Raw genomic sequence first — 26,814 nt, 5'->3', positions numbered from 1 at the left:
ATGCGTGTAGGTCGCATGCCCTGCGTCCGGCCTCGATCGAACCTTCAGCAATCTTACAATGTGTCAGCATAAATCAATTCGCCGCAAGAGTAAACACCTCTCTTCCTCCTGAAGACTCGCTGTCAGGTCATTTCTCTGAGAAGCGGTCTTACGTGCCGGTGGAGGCGAGGTGAAATTAGCCAAGTCCTCGCAATTAATTCTGTCCCTGCCATGGAGACGGTCGGCCGCAGCCCTGCGTGGTTAGGCATCAGATTTAAGAGCGAGCGTCACGGGCGCTGCTTCTAATGGAAAAGTTTATTAGGGTGTGACAAAGAGCCTCGATTAGCGCCGCCACGTGAGCGCATTTGCACACGAGTCATTTAAGCAAACACGACGCGTTCGCTATAATGCTCGCCTTAATAGCGGTTATAACTTACAAAACCACTAGTTCCTGAAATTGTCTTGAGATTGTCGAGCATACGTCTGAATCTATCATCCTCGAGTGAGTGTAAAATGGTTTGGCTTTGCTGAACAGATTAGATATATACTGTATACACAAGTCTGGCAGAACTCTTCACTATCATTAAACCGCACACGTTTAGAAGTTCCTGAAATAAAAGCCACCTCTCATGTTCTACAGGAAGAAATCATGACGTAAAAAAACGTTATGCACGTTCCAACCAACATACAACACGGTTCACCGGCTGTACATTTATGCATTTGGCAGACGCTTTTATCCAAAGTGACTTACAGTGCACTTATTACAGGGACAATCCCCCCCGGAGCAACCTGGAGTTAAGTGCCTTACTCAAGGACACAATGGTGGTGACTGTGGGGATCAAACCAGCAACCTTCTGAGTACCAATATATTATACAGAGCACTTATTACAGGGACAATCCCCCCGGAGCAACCTGGAGTTAAGTGTCTTACTCAAGGACACAATGGTGGTGACTGTGGGGTTCGAACCAGCAACCTTCTGAGTACTAATGTATTATACAGAGCACTTATTACAGGGACAATCCCCCCGGAGCAACCTGGAGTTAAGTGTCTTACTCAAGGACACAATGGTGGTGACTGTGGGGATCAAACCAGCAACCTTCTGATTACCAGTTATGTGCTTTAGCCCAATGAGCAACCACCACCACTCCTTAACCACTGTGGTGGTAAAAAAAAATGGCCACCGCAATAGCCCAAGGAAACACAATGTCACATAACAAAACTAATCGGCCAAACGGCAAAATGTATGTAGAGAATTTAAAAATAAACCAAATAACAGACGATTTATTGGCCTTGGTGGTACATCTGTCAGCCTCTAGTATATAAATGGTGAGATGTTTTCCATTTTTGGGTGCACTCTTCCTTTAAAAATAATTAAAATATTGAGTTATTGGTAGAATGCTTCATGGCGGGATTGGTAATCTGGCATACCGGCATTTTCCCGGTGGGCTGACGCACTTTGGGGCCAATCAGGGGTGGACCGACCATCGGGAGAACTGAGTTGGCCGGAAGGGAAACGTACCGAATGGGCCGCGATAAGCTAAAATGAGCAGCCACGTTATGCAGAATGGACCACAAAATGACCACCCCACTCAAGTTTTGGTCCAGTTAAAATTCCCGGGCCGATTTCTCTTAAGCCCGATATAAACTGCAGGATTTTTACAGTGCTTTAAGATTGTTGCTTGACAGACTGTACGATATGAACGCATTGGGATCGCCATGGCACACTGTGCAACATTACGTCAGACTGCACGATACACATCGTAGCCGACTGTGGTCCCACATTGAGGAATAGAAGCGAAACGGTGAGATTTTCCCGCTTTTTTTCTTCTTCTGAAAGTCAGGATATCAGCGTTTCCGTTGCTCCAATACCACTCCATCACAAGCACAGGCTAACGTATAAAAAGAAAGATTGATTTTGTCAAATAGGTCTATAATATGTTGAGAATGAACGTGTGTGCGGGAGGTAGCCTACAGTCATAATGAGCTAAAACAAGCAAATATTCATTGTGAAAATAAAAATACTTGTAGTCCGACAAACTTCTCTGTTCAAATAGGGGAAAACAAAAAAGGTGGGTTAAAGTACGTCTTTCTCCTCTTTTAGACTAGTAACCTATCGCCCAGGCAAAATTTCGAAAATGTATAAAAGCTGCTAATATATCACACTCCCAATGGATAATGCGCAAACATGGATTATTATAATTGTATAATCTGTAATGGTAAAATAGTCATTAAAATAACGTTGTAAAGAAAATGCATGGTAAATGTAAAGAAAAAAAAAAAAAAAAACTGCCAGAACTTCATCAGAGGCTAAAGATCAGCGCAAAGGCCGTCGGTGTACATGTCACACTGAACGTTGTTAAATTACCGATTTTGCCCAATGACAGAAATCCTTTAGCACCCCCGAAATTTGTCTTTAGTGGCCAAACTCGTACAGTGTTCACCGGCTTTGCACAGATCGACATGCTATTTTTTTGCTTGTTTGTATCTCTTTAAAACGTGTAAATATGCAAATCAGGCACAGTGCGGAGCTCTGAAGCGTCTGAGGGAAAGCTCGCACATTCCCATGGGAAATAAAGAGCGACAGATTTCACGAGAGACTTCAATGTCTCTTACAAGTGACACAATTCATAGGGAAAATATTAAAGACTGTAGTTTGGGGGGTCTGGGTATCTCAGCGAGCATTGCCGCTGACTATCACACCTGGAGTCGTGAGTTTGAATCAGGGTGTGCTGAGTGACTCCAGTCAGGTCTCTTTAGCAACCAAATTGGTCCAGTTGCTAGGGAGGTTAGAGTCACATGGGGTAACCTCCTCATGGTCACTATAATGTGGTTCTCGCTCTCGGTGGGGCGTGTGGTGAGTTGTGCATGTATGCCACGTAGAATAGCGTGAAGCCTCCACACGCATTACATCTCCACGGTAACACACTCAACAAGTCACGTGATAAGATGCGCGGATTGACGGTCTCAGACACGGAGGCAACTAAGATTCGTCCTCCGCCACCCGGACTGGGGCGAGTCACTACACCACCACGAGGACTTGGAGGGCATTTGGAATTGGGCGTTACAAATTGGGGAGAAAAATTAAGAAAAAATAAAGAGTGTAGCATGAGTCTCAAATTTCGAGTCGTATGTCAGTCTCTGCGCTTCTTAATAGGGATGGGGCGATTTATTGAATTTCGATTTAGCGAAAAAAAAATAAGAACCATGTGATCATGAACAAAATAACCCGTCAATCATAATCTCCCTCTCTTGCTTGATTGATGGTGGCGTAGTGGACTAAAGCACATAACTGGTAATCAGAAGGTTGCTGGTTCGACCCCCACAGCCACCACCATTGTGTCCTTGAGTAAGACACTTAACTCCAGGTTGCTCCGGGGGGATTGTCCCTGTAATAAGTGCTCTGTATAATACATTGGTACTCAGAAGGTTGCTGGTTTGAACCCCACAGTCACCACCATTGTGTCCTTGAGTAAGACACTTAACTCCAGGTTGCTCCGGGGGGATTGTCCCTGTAATAATATCTCTGTAAGTCACTTTGGTTAAAAGCGTCTGCCAAATGCATAAATGTGATGTACATGTCGTATCTGGGGTCCGTTCGGCAAATGACACGACAACGTTTATCAAAGTCACTACAGTGACTGTGGCCCTGAACATACACTGTAATAATGAATCAAAGAGACACAATGATACAGGAACTGAACCCTCAAACTCTATACAAATTAAACATGAGTAGTGTAGCCGGATTTTACCTTCATAATGATCTAGAATCAGCCCATTCATTATAACACAGAGCACTCTGAGCTGTACCACAGTCATAAACCTGATTCAAGATCAGACCGAAGGTTTAAAGGTTGATGGAAGGGTTGTCGAGCAGCGAGCGTAGCTGCAATGCTCCTGTATTTCCCCAGAAACAGGTTTTTCATATAAACAAGCGATCTTGAGTTTCACATTAGCATTCTTGGAGATGTAGACTGGACTAACCTGATGGCACCCAGCGGTCTGACGACGGTTTCTGCTTGGTGTTCATCTGCTCCCAGTCGAAGTCGTCGTCTCTGCCTTGACTGTAGCCGCACTCCGTATACGACTTTTCCAAGAGACAGTCATCTACAGAGAGGAGGAGAGATCAGTGCCGGTTCACAACAGCATTATATACTCATGACCAATATTTGAATCAACTAATATTTTGTTATTTTGAGATTATCTGTATCAGTACTTCAATTGAAACTGCAGTCAGGACAGAAGAGCTTTGGTGTCATTCTTATGTGCAGGATTGATTTTAAGGTCCTTTTATTGGTTTATAAAGCACTTAATGACATAACACCATCATACAGATGTGACTGTTTATCAGAATATGTTCCAACTCGTAGTTTGAGCTCTTCCAATGCAGACATTATGACATACTGTAATGTAAACCTTAAGAGATCGGGCGAAGCTGCTTTTAGCCATTATGACCCAAACATCTGGAACTTTTGACCAATCAAAATTAAACAAGCGCCAAGCATTCACATTTTTAAATAGCATTTGAAGACGCATCTTTTTAAGCTTGATTTTGTCTACCAACCTCATCAAAGGATGATAAACTATTTATTATTCAGAGGACCAAAGTGTGAGTGACGAGCTTTCTTGAGATGAAATATGAGAAAGAAAAATCAAGGGAAATATCACTTGTGCGCAGAATATTTTGATCAATAACACTGTAAAAAGTGTAAAAATATGATTTTATTGCGTGTATTTTGGATACATAAAATGTTAGTTATGAAATTAGCCTTCGCGAGACATTAAAGTTGTCATTTTATTCGAAAAAGGTTAAAAATGTCATTTCCGTGGTCCTGTGTATCTCAGCGAGTATTGACGCTGACTATCACACCTGGAGTCGTGAGTTTGAATCCAGGGCGTGCTGAGTGACTCCAGACAGGTCTCCATAGCAACCAAATTGGGCCGGTTGCTAGGGAGGGTAGAGTCACATGGGGTAACCTCCTCGTGGTGGTGATTAGTGGTTCTCTCAATGGGGCGTGTGGTGAGTTGTGTGTGGATCGTGGAGAGTACCATGAGCCTCCACATGCTGTGAGTCTCCGCGGTGTCATGCACAACGAGTCATGTGATAAGATGCGCGGATTGACGGTCTCAGAAGCGGACGTAACTGACACTTGTCTTCCAACACCCGGATTGAGGAGAGTATAAATGAACGTTACATTTGTATCTCTTTTCTGACACTACACTCAAAGCGCTTTACACAGTGAACGGGACTCTCCTCAAACACCACCAGTGTGCAGCATCCACCTGGATGATTGACAGCAGCTATAGTACACCAGTACCCTCACCACACACCAGCTACTGGTGGAGAGGAGAGAGTAGAGTGATACAGCCAATTAATGAATGGGGATTATTAGGAAGCCATGATTGAGAAGGGCCAAAGGGGGGAATTTGGCCAGGACACCGGGATTACACTCCTACCCTTTACAAGTGCCCTGGGATTTTTAATGGCCACAGAGGGTCAGGAGCTCGGTTTAACGTCTCATCCGAAGTAACCGCGCCACCATGAGGACCTACTAAGTAGTGGGAATTGCACATTCCAAATTGGGAAAAAATAAACCAAAAAAAAAAAAAAAAAGTAATTTCCTTCAGAATAATTTCCATCAGCACAGAATTCAATTAAACACAATACAGAATTTGAGACGTAAATGACACAAAAATGACATAAATCCCCTGTGATGCATGAACACTGTTGGACATTGTTAGTCTAATTAAACTAATTAAATCAACTAGTAAGAGTGTGAAAAATGTTTAAATAGACGTTGAGCAATGTTTCGGTTTTACCTGTTAATTGGTGCCACTAGTTGTTTTAATGGAACTATCGGTTATTGGTAATTGTTTGGGACCCTGATTTTTCAGATAGAACAGCTATTTCTACAGAATCACAGCGGCCTTTACAGGGGAAATAAAAACAATCATGACACCTGTCCCGAACTGTAATGGGCAACATCGCTCCTATGAGGAGAAGAACCAGGTGTGCTTGAGGTCACTATTAGGCAAATTACTTCCTGTTTATGGTCTGTTTAGACGTCTTTGGTCCATGTTGCGTTCATATGTCAATCGAATCGCACCAGAGCTCATTTGGAAGTGGACTGAGACCCGCTATTCATGCGGTCTCGCTCCACTTGTTTAGTGCGCAGCAAGGTTCAGATGAAGCGTTCACACTTGATCAAATGAACCACCAGAGTTCGTTTTAATCCAACCAAACCTGCCAATTGTGAACACACCCTTAGACATCACATTAAACTCTAATGATGATGCACGAGAGGAAGAAAACATGTCCATATGAACTCTAAACTTTCCAAACAGCTTCAGGTGATGTATATCGCAAAGTATGGGTTAATTATAATGCAAAAATGCCAAATAAGGAAATACAGAAGCAGTGTCATCGTGTAATAAAGCATAGTCAGATCTGGCATGCCAGAGCGTCTAAAAAGTCAACCTGGCATTATATCTGTAATGCATCCTTTATTAAAGTTCAAATAATAAGTAAATAACTCTGACAATGGCATTTCTCGGTGCGGTCCGCACCGCTTCTATGAGTCTAGAAACACCCAAATGACGGGGTTTTCAATGGCTACTTTGATATATCAGTATTCAGCCACCCTGTCAACATTAGCCATCGATAAACCCATGTCAATTGACCACTATGAGCAGAATGAGACTCATGAACTCTGTCACAGAGAGGAATTACAGTTGCAAAACATGCCGATTAATGCAACTCCCGCACAGCAGGTTCCCACACCGCCGTAATCAATGCCGATCAGATAATCACAGCGATCACAACAATATCAAACTTTACAAACATGCACAATTTCACTGTTGCAATGTGCACAAATGCAAAACAAATGAGCACATTTGGCCTGCATGCAAACTCATTCACAACTTACTGTTTATTAATTAAACAATAAATTCTCGCTTATTAGTCTCGACAATCAACCTTGGAAGGCAGAAACGCATTTCAGCGTTGTGATATTTGTAGGAAATTCCAAAGATACATTCAGGAATTTGTTGTTGTTGTTGTTGTTGTGTCTATTCAGTGCATACACCCGGGAGCGTTTCTTATAGGCGTGATTCAATAATTCCATGAATATAAGGAGTAAAGTGATTTCAGGGCACCTCAGGCTTTGACACCTTCCCAGGGTTTGAAAGTAATGACTTCCAGGTGTTGGGTAATTCAAGCGCTCGTATGGGCAGGAAACTGTCATCACCTACAAGAATACAACAACAGGAGGCACGACTCTCTTATCTTCTCTTTTATTCTGACAGCACGCGGCATTTTCTGCTCCCTGAAGTGAAAAGGAGACGCCACGATTCACTTGATCAACAACATTTCCTCAACAAATATCCGTATCGTCTGACAGTACGTGAAATCTGATGCATTTGGTCGTGGGATTTACCTTGATCTCTGTATGTGTCGCTGTCTAGACAACAATCGCTGGAGAGTTAATTTGAGGGTGTTGAAACTTTGTTTGTAGTTTTTATAACATGTTGGTTAAACTTGGACGTGTCTTGTTCAAGCAAACTATATATATATATAAATGATCTCACACACACAAACAGAAATGGCAGGTGTCTAAAACACTCTTAGGTGGTCCTCTACAAGAGCTATGTTCATGTATTTTATTTATTATGTATGAGTGTTAAATCTCTTGTGGCGTTATCAGAACACACAGACTCCATCGGAGGCGTCATGCTGAATAACATCACGCCAGCGTCTCTCTCTGCTAGGGAGGTTAAGACACACTGCCACGCAATTACATCACAACATGTGGGACGCAAACATGTAACGTGCATCCTCTTAATTATTGACAAAGGAATGAGGCGACTTTAAACTGAAGAGCAAATCTGTGTGGCTTCACTCTGATATCCACAGAAACATTTGCTCTGAGAATATTCCAGAAGAGACATTGGGTGTGTAGTTTTTAGGGTCATATCACGGTCCTGTGCTGACTTTTATTCCCATAAAGAAAAATAAGCAAACCAACTAACGATTGTTCATACGAAGAGTACGAGATGGCAAAATTCTGTGAGTTGGCTCATTCAAAAACAAAGACTTTTACTGCCGTAAAGCAAAACACACGAACGAACATTGTTTTCGTAATAATAGTACTCGATGGCGAACCACTTTAGCTCCCATAGAGAAAAATAAACAAACCAACAAAACATTTTTTATATTAATAGTCTGACGGTGATATCGTAAGAGTCGGCTTGTTCAAAAATGTACGACTTTTACGTCAAGAAAAATACATGAACTAACAAAATTATTTTTCGTAATAACAGTGAGATGAAAACGTAACATTTTTACCCCCATGGAGAAAAATAAGCGAACCAACTAATTATTTTTCATTCTTATAGTACAATATGGGGAAATTGTATGAGTTGGCTCGTACAAAACGGAAACTAATTTCCATAAATGATCCAACAATTTTTTTTTTAATTAATAGTATGAGATCGCGAAATTAAAACGGAAACTTTTATTTCCATAAATAAAAATAAACGATCCAACAAAAAAAATTTTTTAATTAATAGTACGAGATGGCAAAAATTTATGAGTTGGCTCGTACAACACAGAAACTTTAATTTCCATAAATAAAAATAAATGATCCAACAAACATTTTTTTTTTTTTAATTAATAGTACGAGATGGCGAAAATGCATGAGCTGGCTTGTACAAAACGGAAACTTTTATATATTGTTTATTGAATGATTTTTCATAAATTTAACTAAACATCAGTCATTTGTATAGCACAGATAAATCTCACCATTTCGTACAAGCAAAGTCATTCGATATCTCACAAATTATTACGACGCGTCATGAAACTACGTTGAAAAACGATCTTTATGGGCGTAAACATAGATAGGCTTTACTTTCGTTTATTTACTTTCAAAGTTTTTCTTTTTTCTTTAGACTTTGTGGTGAAATATGACTCAGACATGAGACTCATCCTAGTGGCATTTCATAAGGTTTTCACAATAGTTTAGTTAATATCAAGTGTTTGGCTGTACCACATTCCCAGCATTCTCTGGATTAGCTGTCGGAAAAGTATTTGATGACATCAGAGCAAACAGCCCCAGAATTCATCTCTGCTGGGCCAGACAGCGCACTCGAGGCTCTGCAGATCCTGACAGAGTCCAGACGTCTGCGCAGCTCGTGTTATTATCTTTGACACAGAAAACTGTTGCCACAGGGCCTGATGGCACATCAATACTGCAGTACCACGAGCAGCAGATCGCTGCCAAAGCAAACAGCACTAGGACGATGTAAACAGTGACGGGCAGCGACTGGCAGACTTGTCACCCCAAACCAGCTGTGATTGGACAGTTTGACTTGGTTTAATGCCTCGAATTTGAGGAATATGCGTTTGAAAGCATTTCAATAATCTCACTTCACCTATCAAGCAATAGCAAAACAAATACACAGATATTTCTGATGGAACGCACAAACACATTGGCTTCTAAGCTACTGGCAAACGCGGAGTCAAAACACGGCAGACAGTTACTTTAATTCATGCCAGAGCAAAAGCTTAATTTGCTCCGACATTTGGGTTGACATGAAAGAACCAGCAAGACCCGAGTCTCTTCTCTAGTTCTGTGATCGATATTCTCTTCTCAAGCATCTTTCTTCTCTCAAAAGGAAAATAAAAGTCAGGCTAACCAAGCAGTGCTGGTACAAAATCTATGTTTTAAATATTTTAAATGATTCCAGTGTTGGAAGAGCTCTTGTCTCGAGTCTTTAAAGTCGTGATGTGTGGAGGTTGTCTGGGTATCTCAGCGAGTATTCACGCTGACTATCACCGCTGGAGTCGTGAGTTTGAACCCAGGGCGTGCTGAGTGACTCCAGCCAGGTCTCCTTAGCAACCAAATTGGCCCGGTTGCTAGGGAGGGTAGAGTCACATGGGGTAACCTCCTCGTGGTCACTATAATGTGGTTTTTGCTCTCGGTGGGGTGTGTGGTGAGTTGTGCGTGGATGCCACGGAGAATAGCGTGAAGCCTGCACGCGCTGAGAGTCTCCGTGGTAACGCGCTCAACAAGTCACGTGATAAGATGCGCGGAGTGACGTCTCAGACACGGACGAATCACGGACGAATCTCGTCAATAAACGCATCTTATCACGTGGCTTGTTGAGCGCGTTACCGTGGAGACGTAGCGCGTGTGGAGGCTTCATGCTACTCTCCGTGGCACCATGTGACTCTACCATCCCTAGCAACCGGGACAATTTGGTTGCTTGGGAGACCTGGAGTCACTCAGCTCACCCAAACTCGCGACTCCAGGTGTGATAGTCAGAGTCAACACTCACTGAGATACCCAGACAACCTTCGTGTGGTGCATTTTTTTAAAATATGGCAGTTTTCTTACAAATACTGTAGGTCAAATTCAGCATCTCTTCCGATCACATTCATGATGATTCCTGACAAACGGATCACAGCAAAATGTTTATGTTGTATCATTTGTACCATTCAGACAAACATTCCTCTGTAACAGCATGTTTTCAATTTTGTTTTTATTCAATTATTTATAATTTAAAATGTATAATTTATTAGTATCTATTAATTTAATTGATCGATTTTTATAAATACAAATTATCGTTATTGTTATTTATTATTTTAAGCTTATAGTAAAAAATAAAAAACAAATCACCAGAGACGGCAAGGTAAAATGTAAGTCTCGTTTAAAATTCTTGTGGAAACAAACCTTTTACTTATATTTTTACCTTAAAAATATGCTTGAAAACTTTGTAAATAATACTTGTGATGTGTACTCACCTCAAATAAAAGGTGTTAAAAGGTGCTTTTAGCCATTCTAGAATTTCCCCAAGCTGAGCCGTCGAATTAGCCACGCCCCTTTTTCCAAAACGAAGCACTCCGATGATAATAAAATAGTTTTATTTAGACCGTCAGAAGCAGAAATGGTTGTAAAACAACAGCAGCTAAACAGCGCCCTCAACTGGCAACTGTTATGAACAACAAGGCATAAAAATGTCATTAAGCCTCAATAATTCACTGCAACTACAATACTATGAAAACGTGTAGAATGATTGACAGCTGGAAAGTGTCATTGGAAAGCGGTCACAGAGACCGGTGAGATATCTCACAACACTTATTTCATTAATATCTTTATCAAATCAAAAGAGTTGTTTAAAACTGGACAACATTTCTTTAAAACCAAAATGAAAATAAAGAGAGAAAAGAAAATCTTCACTTAAACCTTTTTAGTCAACGTCCTGTAAAACGTTACAGTCCTCCATTCTCACCGTTTCTGCTAGTGTGATGTAAACTACAGATAACCGAATGGCGTTTAGAAACCCTCTCCTCTCTTATGATTGTTTATGTTCTGCTGTGACACGGACCACAAAAGCAATCTGGTGTAATCTGAGTCAGGACCGGCCGTCTCTCTCTCCACCGCTGTGAGTTAGTGTGGATCGTTCAGGTTAGCTGCTGTGAGACTGACAGGCCTATTTCAGTCTCAAGACCTCACCAGAGAGCTGCAGATACACCACTGATCCCAGCACAGCACTGTGGGTAATAGTTTACAAGCCGTCCAAAACAGCTACACTTGATAGAAAACCAAATCAAAATGTCTTGAAGCAGGGGCGGTGCTTCAGGGGGGCCCCAAATGTTTGAGCAAACTGTCTTTCGCATGTGTACTAGGGATGGGTCAGGATTGGTGAGGTTAACTAGTTAATCTAGATTTTCTTTAATTAGCTTTCATATATTTTTTAGTGACTGTACTTGATGAATTTAGAAATGCAACTAAATCAGTTCCATTTTGAACAGCTGTTTTTGAACACAATAACACATCCTACATGAACGCCCCTAATAAAGCTGTCTGATCAGGGTCTCAACTTTAAACCGGCCTACTTATTCAGTTCTTCCTCAAGTCGTTTAGACAACCCATGTATTTTACTGTCAAATCAACCAAATTTCAGAAACTTCCTCTGCTGGAATTTTGGATTTTGTTAATACTTTAAAAGATAAACAGAAATGATGATGAAAGCCAAAATATGACATACATAAGATCAATATTTACTGATTAATCCATTATTGTGTAGAAGGGGCTCAAAATGACAATTTCCGCTTATGATTTTGGAGCAAAACTACAGGTCAAATAAATACCCTTAGAAAGGTGTCAGCATCATGATTTTAATTGTACACAGAGATTAATAGATCTATTACTAATATCAGATGACTTCAGCACCCCTAGTTGCATTATACGACAACGGTGTGAGTCCAAATATGGGAAAAAGCACTTTTTGTGTTGTTTTTCCATAGTATGGAGTGCCTATATCTCCTGAAGTATTACAGATATCTTAATATACTTTTATATTCTGATTCAGAACAAACTTTTATTTTTGTATCAACATTAGTGAGACCCTATGTTGTTAAATGCCACAGATGAATATTTACTGAGTAATCCATTATTGTGTAGAAGGGGCTCAAAATGACAATTTCCGCTTATGATTTTGGAGCAAAACTACAGGTCAAATAAACACCCTCAGAAAGGTGTCAGCATCATGATTTTAATTGTACACAGAGATTAATAGATCTATTACTAATATCAGTTGACTTCAGCACCCCTAGTTGCATTACACGACAACGGTGTGAGTCTAAAAATGAGAAAAAGCACTTTTTTGCGTTCCATTGTAATCCATTATTTTGTAGAAGCTGGTGAAAATGGGCATTTTTCACTTACGATTTTGGAGCAAAACTACAGGTCAAAAAAATCTTAATATACTTTTGTATTCTGGTTTCTATTTTATATCATAATTATGAAGGCCCTATATGGTTAAACCCCACAGATATGGGCCTCTTAATGTGGCTCCATTGGAAAATGGTAAAATTTGTCCAATTTTCAATGGTCGAAAACCAAATGCGAGTCACATGGCATGAAGCTCATTTTTCTTGTCCAACAAAACAAATGTCTGAAGTACAAATAATGTTGTACCTCCATTTATTCACATAAAAACAGAAAATCTCGATTTTCGAGATTCCAAAAATTCACTATTAGCGACAAATGTGGCTCCTCAGTTTGTGCAACACCAATAGTTTTAATGAATTACTCCGTAAATATTGATCCATAGCATTTAATACATTGGCTTTGATCATCGTTTATGTAATTATATTAATGTCAATTATGAAAAACTCAATTTTGAGCCGGGGACCTCTGGTTGACACCGAATGATCCTGCAGTTGTGCACATCCCAAGACACTACAGGCTACTATTCAGAGAACAAATAGATTGAAAAATGAAAACAACATACACACACGCGGAGAGAGAGATGCCCTGAAGAGATTTAGATCTATCATGGTATTGATGCATTTACGGCTGCTCACTGCCCAAAAACCTTGCTGCTTTAACACGCTAAATTAAGTAATAACTCTCGCACTAAAAAAAGCAGGAAAATGGTTTCGTGGGCACACAGGTTTCTCTTAACACCTCACGATGATGTGCTCTAGCATCAAATCAAGGCATTAAGAGAGACAAAGGGCCTGTAAATCACTCGGCTGGCCTCACAGGAGACCTTTGGTGGTAAAACTCCAATATATGCTCCAGAGCAAGCGTCACAGCTTCACAATGTGTTAAACGAGTAAAACATCATTGAAATAAAGCCTGGTATGTGCTATACATTAACGACTCTTAATTGGCAGAGAGAGAAGACCTGAAGATCAAAGCCAGCAGCTGTGGATCAGACATGGCTAACAGTTCAAGGATTTTAATAATCCTGAGATAATTTGGGAGAAAAGGAGAGCTTCTGATCTCGAGAGTTGATCTGAAGTGTGTTGGTGTCGCTCACATGTTCACGCACAAAGAGAGGTCATGTGACAAGAGCACAGACCAAAACCTACTTCCCAAATTGGGTGTTCTCATGGCGTTGGGGTGAAAGCTTTTTTGAGAGCTTTGAGAAACTGCCTGTATGTTCATCTTCTGTGTACTAATGTACATTGTAATGTAAATGTACTAAAACATTTATTAAAGTTTGTTTAAAAAAAATTTTGTTGGCAAATGGGGAGGGTGGTATCACCAAAGTCTGATCTACACTAAAGTAAATTAATTTAGTAAAGTAATTTTAATGAAGGTAATGGAATGTATCGCAATAAAGAGATTTTTGCTGGAAATTCAACAAAGTAATGGATTCAATTAGAGGTCGACCGAAAGTGGATTTTGCCGATAACCGATAAGTAAGATGGTGAGGAAAGGCTGATAACCGATTAATCAGCCGATAGTTTTTAAAATAGATTTATAGAAAATCTCTCTTTACAAAGAGTCCAAAATGAATAAAGTATTATAGTATTTTTTCAAAAAACAAAATCCCAATAATATACAGAATAAAATGTATTTCGATAAAATTATAATTTTGAAATGACAAAATGCTAAAAACTATCGATCTAAGATTTTTGCCGATAACCGATAGTCCCAAAAAGCAAATATTGGCACCATTTAATTGGTAAAACCGGACTTTTAAGTCTAAACAAGCCCAGAACACACTTTGGACATTTATTTTGAAATGACAAAATGCTAAAAACTATCGATCTAGATTGTTGCCGATAACCGATAGTCCCAAAACACAACTATCGGCACCGATTAATCGGTAAAACCGCTATATCGGTCTACCTCTAGTTTAAATATAAAACAGCTATGTGTTAAATGTCTATTTTTTGATTATACAGCGAGTTAAATACTTTATAAATGAAAGGCATTAAATCACATTTCATTTGGAACTTGATGGACACCAAAAGATACGATAATAGAACAGTCTTACAAAAACCGTAAACAACTAAACTCTGCTTTGCAGCGAGGCAAACAAACAATCGTTAACAGCAAACAACATTTTCTTTGTAACGTAAATCGCTAAATAACGTAAATGACGTCTAGTGGTCCTGCCTACTGATAGCAACACAAATATATCTATACAAATATAAGGGTCATTGAGAAATACGGTTGTCTGAGGTAATAAAATCTAGTTTAAAACGCGTGTCGTAGAAATGCAGTCTTTGCGTCCATGTTGATTTCGCTAATTTTCAATATAACATCTATTGCATTTTCTACATTAAATGACTTAATCATTAATTAAAGTTATCTAAGGCTTACACCAAAAGACTTGAAAGTTTGCCTTTTAATTAAAATGTAAAAAATACTGATAGATAGATATATCTATATATAAAATAATAATATTTTTCTTGAAAACTTCACACAGTCATTCAGGTCTAAAACGCTCCTCTGTGATTTATCTTTGTTTTTGTTTATTGTTTTTGTCACATGACAACAAAATGGTTACCTACGTGTTGGTTACACCACATGACTTTGATCTGGTGAACTACATATTTCAAATATTAATTATATTTTAAAATAAATTAATGTAACTGTTGTTGTATTTTTAAGAAACTTTAATAAAAGATTATTCAGCACAACTCATGAAAACCTTTTTAATGAATGTCAGCTTTTAATGACCTTACGGTATCCGGACGGTTACACCACATGACATGTTTGAGATTGACTAACTGAAATGAGTAATTAAGAACATGTTCATCACAGTAGAGGAGTGATCAAGTCATTGTTTTGTCTGAACTGCATTTGTAATGTATTTTTGAATAATTTAATAGATTTGGACAAAATAACGAGAGTCTCGTCATTCAGTATACTTACATTTATTCATGTCACTTTTATCCACCGTGACTAACGGCAAACCAACCGTCACACTGAATAACATCATACCACCCGGCGCAAGTTGGCAAGTTAAAGCTTGATTGCTTAATCCGTTTGCTAATTTGCTAATGTTGTGAATGTCACTATAAACCGATGTTTAAAAATCTATTCTTTCCATTTGCTGGACCGTTCAATATCTAAATTACAAGTGCTAAAGATGATAAATGACCAACTACTGCTAACTATCCGTAGAGCAACACCAAACAACATCAACATTGATTTATGGACAGTCAAGCACAGTTATTCACCAGCTCATTACTTATCTGGGAATAAGGCTGTAAACACACTGATCCGCGCCACACTCTTACTTAATCACGTTATGCTCCCATCGTGCGATTGGACGATCTGTGACAAATGTATCACTTTATGAATCGCAAGGTCAAATGTTCAATAGCCAATGACTCATGTGGACACCTCGCGGGAAGGACTAATCGTCTGCCAAGCAAAAGTGAACGCTCATGATCATGAGACTGAAACATGACGGCAATGATTTGCCATTTTGAAAGGCCTGTTTTTATATTAACGTTGCATTACAAGACTTGGATGTCAACAAAGGGTCTCGTCACGTTTTCCGACGTTAAAGTTATCAGTGAACGTTGTTTTCACGTTTACTAACTAGATCAGACAGTAATCAGATGGTGATGCTCAAAACATCGATCACAGATGCTAAAAGCAAACAGAAGCTTTAGTCGAGTAGAAAGTGAGTGACCGCAGAACTGCAGGTGAACGGGAGACGGGAGGGAACGGCCTTAAACGATGATTGATGAACGACAGCGATAACAAAGAGACTCTGCCACAGCATTTATGAAGCACATCCACTGCATAATTATTCCAGATCCATCTCAAGTTTGTATCATCTGCCACTGGACAATTAAGATGATTTGAAGCTTTGTGAGGAGACCCTTTAGAATGAGCGCTGACGGCGACACTCGCGGCACAGCAAACAAGGACGATCATTGTGGATGAGAATTGTTTTGTGTTCACTCATCATGTAAAGTGTGCAGAAGCAGAACATTGTGAGTTTATCTCACCAAGACCCAACAATATTAGGATTTAATGTTGTCATGGTAACAGTGAAATTTCACGGTTCTCGATAGCAATATCGACATCACAACAAAAATATGCTAATATACTTTTAAAAAGTAAAAATAGAACTTTTCAAAATGTAAATTGCAATTTTTATTTTTTTGCCAAACCTTTATTCAACAGCTGCCATGCTTGTGATATTTCAATTAATTAGGGGTCAAGCCCCGAAGGGGTGAAAGACCCTTTTGTTTTTGTTAGTTTTCTTCTTATTATTATTATTCCTCGAGTCTATGGTCGCCCATAGAACCGCTTGCGGGAAAGTTATGAAATTTGGCACACAGATAGAGGACAGTCTGATCTGTTACCACAGCAAATTTGGTGCCTCTACTTCAAACCCTCTAGCGCCACCAACTGCCCAAATTTGCACTCGCGTTTATGTTAATAACTTTTGAACCGTGAGTCCAAGTAAAAAAATGATTCCTTGGCTCAAGGCGATTAGTTTGAATTTTCTGAACAAACTACTTTTTCGAACTCGTTCTAGGACATTTGCCTGATTTGCACAAATACTGGCCTGCATCATCTAAAGACACTCACGACAACATGTTATTGACATAATTTTGATAAACCACACCGTTTTCGAATGGCTCTTCAACGAATTGGACGAAGAGCATGCCACAATGGACGTGAGGGTATATCTCTGTAACACTTTAGTGTATTCATACCAAACGTATTATTTGTTAAAGGCACCATGGACTCGAGGGTGCCTGCTGAGTTTCGGAATAGTGCCACCTAGTGGTCACGAAATATGATACACCGCATTTTTGCTTATAACTTCTGAACATTTTGTCATAAAATCATCAAACTGGTCTCATTAGATTCAGTGGGGTATAGAGAGTCCTGCGATATGAAATCTTATGTCGGCCATTATGAATTTAGACATAAAATAATGTATTTTACCAATGACTTACGAAATGAAACTTACGAAACGGCATGTAACTTTAGCACCATGCTCTGAAGGGAATAAAAAAGGTTTCGGGACAGTGCCATCTTGAGTTCAAAAATTATAATGCTATTTCTAAAAATGCTGATAGCTATTGACTCCTTTCACCTACTGTCTTGAGACTGGTCTTGATTGATTCCATGGTTCATACCAAGAACAATGATACCAATTATGCCATGATCGAGCAAACTTCCTGTCCACCATTTTTAAATGTTTTGAAAACCTACTTTTTCAAAATCCTCCTAGACTGTTTGTCTAATATGCACGAAAATTGGCCTGCATCATCTAGGAGGCACTAGGGGGGTTTTGTCTACCTGATAAAATCTTCTCCTCTCCGCATTAGCGTGATCTTTGTTTTTATCCCTCAGGGCTTCTGCTCCATGAATGACAGAAATAGTGGTGTGAAATGTAAAGCCCACAATCCACCCGTCTTGTTCGGAAATAGCACTCAGTGTTGGCTTCTGTATTGTTTTGGTCAGTGGGTGGCTGCTTACGTCTCAACATCTCTGCGTTTACCGACGGTGAAGATGTTAGTAAGATTCGCTCTAAATTTACTTGAGAAGCAAAATGACAAGATATTAAGTCTTTGTTTTCAAAAACACTATTTTGTGAGGTATGTGCTTAAAGCAAAAATACATTTGCCAATGGAGTGAGAAAAATAAACAACTTTATGTTTCTCACCCAACTGGCAAATATTGTTTTCTTGGTTTAAAGCAATTGGGTTTCAAACAAGACTACATACTGCATCCTGTGTCATCTTGTCTTCAGGATGTTTAGATATGTTTACTAGAAAACAAGAAAAATATACTTTGAATGGCTGATGATTAATACAGTAAACAAGGAGATAAATACAAACAAAACCAGTCTGGACATTCTCTGTTGACCTCCATTTCTAGCACCAACAATCCTCCATGTGATTATCTAATCAGCCAATCATGTGGCAGCAGTGCAGAGCATACAATCATGCAGATACAGGTCAGGAGTGTCAATAAATGTTCACATCAACCATCAGAATGGAGAAAAAAAATGTGATCCGAGTGAAATGTGATTTGGACCGTGGCATGAGTATTGGTCTTATTGTGTATTTCTATATATAATGCTTTTAATTTATATTAAATTTTTTATTATCGCTGTCTTGTGTTGTGCACTGGAAGCTTCTGTCACCAAGGCAAATCCCTTGTATGTGTAAGCATACTCCGCAATAACGCTCATTCTGATTCTGATATATAATAGAACATCACACATTAATTTTATGCATATGTTGGGCAATTCCTCATCATGGAAATAAAATTTAACAAAGGAACAAAACGGCCGTTTAAGTTCTATAGTGCTGTAATGGATCATGGAAAATGCTGTCCAGACCGCTAGAGGGCGCCGCTTGCTTACACAATGCTGACTGAAGAGCTGATCGCAGTCTATTTTTAAACGCAGCCATCTTTAGTAATCACACAAGACCATATTGTGATTTCAATCTTAACTCAAACTCAATCATGCAGCCTTACTGAATAACATACTAGGGATGTCCCAATCCTGATCGCAAGTATCAGAGCCGATATGGGCATTTTTTTTAACAGATTACCTTACTCCGATCATTTATGTCAGCTGAGCACAATTTGCGGCAGAACGTAAACTGACAAGTAATTTAGCATTAGCAACACCGTGGCTAAAATGTCAGCAGTGTGGATATATTTTAAACTAGAAAGCGAAAACTGTCCAACATCCACTTGCAATATCTGCAATACGATAGTTTCGCGAGGCGGTAGCAATAGAGATGCGATCCACGCTATGCCCGCCGTATCGACGCTACATTTCAGACACCGCCTTACCAGAGCTGTGCAGTAAGGTTCATGACAACGAGATGATTTTAAACATAACGTGACTGCTAGTTTTTAGACATTTGGAGCCCTGACGTTTGCCCCATGTCATTGTTCAGCCTCACTGAATTTGTGATTTATTTTTGTACCTGAATATTAAAGTTAAAATAAGCTATTACACCATTCTAAGCAGAAGTTGATTTTATATGCGAGTTTTATAAAAATGCTAGCTGCACTAAGTTAAATGCATTAAGCTGAAGGCATCTTTTAGTTACTTTGTTTACCTCATTATTTTTGTAAACAAACAAACAAACAAACAGTCTGCAGCTCTATTATCTGGGCAAATACAAGTATCAGATCGGGATTCAGTATTGGCAGATATTTAACATTTTAAAAAATCACATCGGGATCGGGGGCCAAAAAAGCTGATCGGGACATCTCTTTAACATACCAGAAGTCAAAGTTTGCTGTTTTAAAAGCGTTTTGGATGTTTACTTCAACTGTCACGTCTGAAACGTTTGTTCCTCATTAATGTGAGAACGATAAATAATAGCATTTTCATCTTGAGGAGTTCCTATAATTAGGAAAAATATACTGCATATACTGTAAAAGTTATGCTTATCCTTCATATTGGCCACAATGAGAGTTGAGTTATTTGCATTAATGTAACAACTCTGATTAATGCAATTAGTCTAATTTTGTTATCCCTTTAGTGACTCCAGATGGTCATGGTGTTTGCTGATAACTTTGGAACCATTTTGGGAATAACTACTTCCTAAACAGGAGTGATGGTGGCGTAGTGGGCTAAAAGCACATAACTGGTAATCAGAAGGTTGCTGGTTCGATCCCCACAGTCACCACCATTGTGTCCTTGAGTAAGACACTTAACTCCAGGTTGCTCCGGGGGGATTGTCCCTGTAATAAGTGCACTGTAAGTCACTTTGGATAAAAGCATCTGCCAAATGCATACATGTAAATGTAAAGACCTATATATATATTATGTATAGTTCACCGAAAAATACATTTCTGTCATCATTTACTCACCCTCGTGTTTCAAACCCATATGACTCGTACATAACAGTAGATATTAGTTTGAATGTTCTACCATTTAAGTCACCATTCACTTCCATTGTATGGAACAAGGATGAAAGTGAATGGTGACTAAGACTTGCATATTGCCTAAAATCTCCTCGTGTTCCACAAAATGAATACAGGTCGTATGGGTTTGAAACAACATGATGGTGGGTAAATGAAAGATTTATTTATTCATTCATTCATTTTTGGGTGAACTATCCCTTTAAGTATTTTATTGCATACAGATTTGCTGTACAAGTACAAGGATCACATTTTGGTTCCTCTCAAAACTAAATAATGTTTTTTACAACCGACATAAGAATAAAGATGAAATTGTACCCTGTATGAGTACACAGTAAACGGAGGAAAGATCTTGCTGCACATTCAAGCTTGCGGCTGCATCGTCTGTTGCGCTCTGCAGTTCTCGATGGCTTTTTTTATTGCTGCAACAAACAGGCCCAAACAAATCAACATGTACCACCAACGCGGCTGAGATTCCTGTCACCCCTGCCCCCCGTGGTTCTGCCAGCGAGAGGCATGATGGATGTTTATTTTTGTCTGGACTGATTCACTTTGCGGTGGCGGTTCAATATCAGGCCGCTCCAGCGATTATTTATTCCCGGCCTGTTCTCATTTGATTAGCCGCGGGCAGCCACCAGGCCGACGGGACCAGGGCGCTCAGAATGAGAGGAACGCACCGCATCTGATGTGGAAGAGGGCGGCTGGGACGATGCTTCTGGTGAACTTACTCTTCTGCCCAGTGAATAAAGACACAAATCTCCCCCTCCTACCCGAGGCAGTGAGAACTTCCATCAAAGCAAAACCTACTGGAGTCAGACGAGGTGGCGGAGTGTACCACAGTGAGGGGAGGAGGGGGGGGTGTTCGCACAAGGGGTCTCTGAATTAGGCCCAATTTGTTCAAACCAGCACGTTACTGTGCCAGCGACGACTCTGAGGAATACCCCACGCTCCAGAAACAAGCAGCGTCAACGTTTGATCTCAGAATCAAGAAGGTAAACAACAACATTAATGAGCTTTCTAGTGTTTCGAAAGTGCGCCGAACAAACTTTCACAGTTAAAAGTTCTGTGGGGCTTCAAAAGAGTCGCACTTGTCAAAGCCACTTGTTTTTTCAATTATTCAACACAAACATTTTAATTACTTTTAATCATTTTAATTTCGTTTAATTATGCAGGACAAACAGACTTCTGCTGTTACAGTTGTAATGGCTGATTATGTTTAAAAAGCTGCATAGCATAATCTCCATAGTTAGATGATAAATTACTGCTTTAATACAAGTTAAGCTCAATCAACAGCATGTGTGGCATAATGCTGACAACCAAAAATATATAGATTTTTAACCTTTAAAAAAAATTAAAAATAATAAAATAAATAAAAAAAAATCGATTTACAATGAGACACTTCCAATGGAAGTCAATGGGGTTTAATCTGTAAACATTAAAATACTGTTTGAAAAGTATAAACACAAGACATAAACAATATGTGTGTTAACATAATTTTACTGTCATTAACTCACTAGGGGAAGTGACCAAATTCAGCCCACATACCACATAAGCCCACCCACCATTTTGAAAAAAAAAAGACACAAAGAAAAAGGGGAAAAAAAGGTTGCAAATGCAAAAAAGTGTTGGTTTAATTTTACCTTTTATTTGGAGCTAATGAAATGTTATTGGGAACATGTGCTCCACTGTTAGACGGCCACGTGACCTCAATAAAAGCTATTTTTCTGGAGTCAGAAGAACAACCCAGGCCAGGAATGATGGGATTAATAAACCAACTTCTACTTGATATTATTTATTTTCTTTGTATTTAAGAACAATACTTTGTGTTTGAAAAGATGAATTTGATGAGTTTCTGGAGTGATGCTCACAAAGATGCAGTAAAGGATCGCGGGTCTGAGTATCTCATCGAGTACTGACGCAGAGTTTGAATCCAGGGCGTGCTGAGTGACTCCAGTCAGGTCTCCTTAGCAACCAAATTGGCCCGGTTGCTAGGGAGGGTAGAGTCACATGGGATAACCAAATTGGGCCGGTTGCTAGGGAGGGTAGAGTCACATGGGGTAACCAAATTGGCCCGGTTGCTAGGGAGGGTAGAGTCACATGGGGTAACCAAATTGGCCTGGTTGCTAGGGAGGGTAGAGTCACATGGGGTAACCTCCTCGTGGTCACTATAATGTGGTTCTCGCTCTTGGTGGGGCGTGTGGTGAGTTGTGTGTGGATGCCGCGGAGAATAGCGTGAAGCCTCCACACGCGCTACGTCTCCACGGTAACGCTCAACAAGTCATGTGATAAGATGCGCGGATTGACGGTCTCAGACACGGAGGCAACTGAGATTCGTCCTCCGCCACCCGGATTGAGGCGAGTCAATACGCCACCACGAGGACTTTGCGAAATTGGGCGTTCCACATTAGGAGAAAAAAAGATCCATTAAAAGAAAACAAATGAATAAAAACTGCTGATGAACTCATTAAATGAAAATATTTAAGAAGCTTCTTGACCTCAAACAAGATGTAGTGCTCCGTCTGTCATTATAATCCAGAAATAGCACTTTATTTTCATGTGGGATTATAAGAAAGTGTCTTTGAAAAGCATGTTTGCTCAAAGCTTATAAGCAGAATATTTATTTTATTTGTTTTAACAACAATAACAAACATGCTCTAATATGATGCGTTTACCTTCAATCTACTTTAACTTATTGAGGTTTATTTACCACTGACCCCTGACCCCTGTTGTTCCTAAATACCCATTGAACCTCATATTAAACTCATTTCATTGTCAACGTTGTAACGGTTGATGGTTTCATTGCAGGGAGAAAATGAACAGACAGAACAATATTATAAGGACCGTCAACACATTAAAGATTTAATTCACTGGTTATGATGTTTAAGGTATAAATGTACAAAACAGAGGTGTTTAGTACAATGTGAAGCATTTACATGTTTAAAAGCATTTCTACATCATTACTACACACATGTACACAAAGTCCAATCCAGAAGTTTCTATGGGATTTTATACCCTTTACTCAGCAAGATATGCTGAATGTTTGGATTTTGCTCTGAGCCACACATCGAGTCCATTGCGGCTCCGAACAGTTCTGCATAGTTTTGGCCATATGGGGTTTTTCCAAGCACGCTCTCCATTATGTCACAGCCAAACATGGACGTTCATGAGCTTTAGATGTGACAAAAATATCCACATACTTAACATTTATCCAGATATATGCTCACCAAAATAAAACCCGTTGCTGCCAAAATAGACATTACAACATCCTTGAAATATTTGGCTGTGTTCAGAATGGAATACTAGTTTACAACTGACTGAATACGGCGCAGTATATACTGTTTTAGAGGTATGATTATGCAAACTATATACATTTAAACCGCTGTATGGCATGGCGTCAGGGCTGGTAATCTGGCATACCAGGTAGGGTTGGGCGATGTCCCCTAAATTGGCAGTTGACGATGTTGACAGTAAAACATCGCGATGGACGATGATATTGTCGGTGGGGTGGGGCGGGGTTATATAATTTCATATAATTTTCAAAAATTATATGACAAATTATAATTTCGTTATTTTACTAACCCAACTAATGACTCGTCGGCGCTTTATCAGTAGGTTGTACGACACGTGAAGCATTTTTTTTAGCTTTCACTTAAGAAGAGTTGTGCACTTTTTATTTTAATATATCTCTTTACATAAATACTATTTTCCACTTAAAAACTATAATTTCGTTATTTTACTATCCCAACTGACTCATCCGCGCTTTCCAATAGGTTGCACGTAAGGGGGAAAAATATTTCTTCCACTTAAGAAGAGTTGTGCACTTTTAAGCACTTTTTATTTTAATATATCTCTTTACATAGATATTTTTTTTCAACTGAAAAACTATAATTTCGTTATTTTACTAGCTCAACTAATTAGTAGCCTACTCATCTGGGCTTTTTAATATATTGCGCATAAGAAAAAAAAAGTCGTCTTTGGGCAGCCTTCTTGTGAAGAGAGCAGCCACACTCACTGACGAGCAAAAGGTGGAGGCAGAAATGACCATGTACCTGCAGGAAATGGCCATTGATGGGGAAGAGGACCCGCTGACTTGGTGGAAAACGAACGACAAAAGGTTTCCGTTCATGGCAAGATTAGACGGAAATATCTGTGCATATGTGCTACCAGTACTCCATCAGAGCGGGTCTTCAGCACAGCGGGTAGTGTAGTTACTCCAATCCGCAGCTTATTAAAACCAGATAAAGTGAATATGTTGGTATTTCTGGCCAGAAACATCGAAATTTAAACATGGTCTATGGTGAAGATATTAGACTTCTTTACGCATTTTTCGCCATCCGTTGCGGAGCTATTCGATTTTGCATATTATTTTTTAAACGTTCATTTGTGTAGTTCATATGACCACTTTACAATATTTCCATAACATAATTTATTTTGTAGCCTGTGCTGAAGTTAATTGTGCTGCTAATTATAAGTGAAATGTTAATGCCGAGTTTCGGTCTGAGTGTTCTTCCCGTTTTCTTGTTCTTTATTTGTTGTTCTTCTATGTTTTAATAAATGTGTGTTATTCATATTCACCTTGTTTCTTTCATTTGATTTGACATTATGGATTTATGGCCAAGGAAATGTTTCTTTAAAAGTATTAACCAGACAAAAGTTATTTGACGTTCGCTGGTCTGGCTTTATCTTAAACTGCCGCTTCAGTGTATACAAGAGCTATGTGACAATGAGCAAGATGTTCTGAGACACTACAACTACTAATAATTCATTAATAAAGGCTATTATCTTGTAGCCCACAACATAAAATATTTTAATCTAAATGTACAGTGTAAGACATGTAAAAAAAAAGACGAAGCTAACAATCAATATTTGTGTAGCCTGCCTGACACGGTATTTTCACAGACTAACACGTCACGTCTCTGGCATATACTACAGTATTTAAAATAGCATATATGCATTAGCTATATTCTCAATTTAATTTACAGAGCAATCCCTGCAAAGTTTTTAGGTTAACTATAGAAGAGACTAGGATTAGTGAGTCACACTAGCAAGACTCGCAAAAGGGGGCGTGGCATCACGATGGTGGCTCTACATCGTGATGTTGGTCAGCCATCACGATGGACGATGATATCGTCCATCGGCACAACCCTAATACCAGGCATATTCCTGGTGGGCCGACGCTCTTTGGGGCTGATCAGGAGCGGACTTGCCATCGGGAGAACTAAGCTGAAATGAGCCACCGCGTTATGCAGAATGGGCCACAAAACAGCGCTGCGATATGCAGAAGGGGGAACGATATGCAGAAAACTACTCAACTACTTTTGGGCCAGTTTCTATGTAAAATCGCGGGCCGATTTCTCTTCCCATTCCACCCCTGCATGGCGTAATAAAATCTTGTACATTTTGGCAGTCCAAGAAGATGTTAGACATTGCAGCTGTGTCCAGTATGTGTTGCCGGTCCTTCTCGCCCCCGCTCCGAACGGGACTCGGACCGACGTCTCCGGCGTGGGAGGCGGGTGCGCTAACGAGGAGGCTAAAGGCTACAGCCCCTAGCGTCAGTCGCTAGTGCACCTCTTCAGGCCAGGAGAGTGAGGTTTACACACTGCACAGCTATCCACCAGCGGGCTCCCGTTACACTTGCATACTACATATATATAATAGTATAGTTGAATGCGATTCCTAACACAGTCATTGCACTGAACCAACTGTAGCAGAGGGTTATTAGCGGCATATTAGCAACCTTGTTATCACATGAGTGTCCAGATTGTTTGTCAATCATGTCTTCATCATGAAGTTGGTTTGTTCCGGGCCTTGTATAGCTCTCAAGCATCTAAAGACCTGCGTTAAGTTTCTAACCTCAGGACATCCCTTGACCCATTTCTCCTCTGATGAGGGGAAGTGATGTCGTACGAGTAGCCATCTGTTTTTTACTGGGTATATTTTAATAGAATTCTGCTCGCCGGTCTCGGTGTTCAATCAGGAGTTTAAGCTGCTGGCAACATTTTGGCGATTTGAAGGATTATCATGGGGATTTATGGAAAGGAAGCGGTTTTCTCTGAAATATCATTATGGCTAAAGGACCGTCTTGTGAATTGGAGAAGTTTAAAGTCAACCCCGTTTCGTATTACTGAAGAGTGGCTACATTTATCTGTAATCCGTTTCTTT

The 26,814-nt window shown here is 39.7% G+C and overlaps 1 protein-coding gene across 1 annotated transcript in view; it reads right to left on the bottom strand.

The window, feature by feature from the left end:
- The window catches only part of LOC127634078 (receptor-type tyrosine-protein phosphatase mu-like), a 360,097-nt gene that overhangs the window by 277,154 nt on the left and 56,129 nt on the right, over positions 1-26,814 (bottom strand). The window contains exon 2 of the mRNA XM_052113498.1: positions 3,962-4,084. Coding sequence (XP_051969458.1) covers positions 3,962-4,084 — 123 coding nt within the window. The remainder of the gene's footprint in view (positions 1-3,961; positions 4,085-26,814) is intronic.

The sequence above is a fragment of the Xyrauchen texanus genome, chromosome 41 (genome assembly GCF_025860055.1).
Source record: "Xyrauchen texanus isolate HMW12.3.18 chromosome 41, RBS_HiC_50CHRs, whole genome shotgun sequence".
Taxonomy (NCBI): Eukaryota; Metazoa; Chordata; class Actinopteri; order Cypriniformes; family Catostomidae; genus Xyrauchen; species Xyrauchen texanus.
This window is presented reverse-complemented; position numbering and strand designations above follow the sequence as displayed.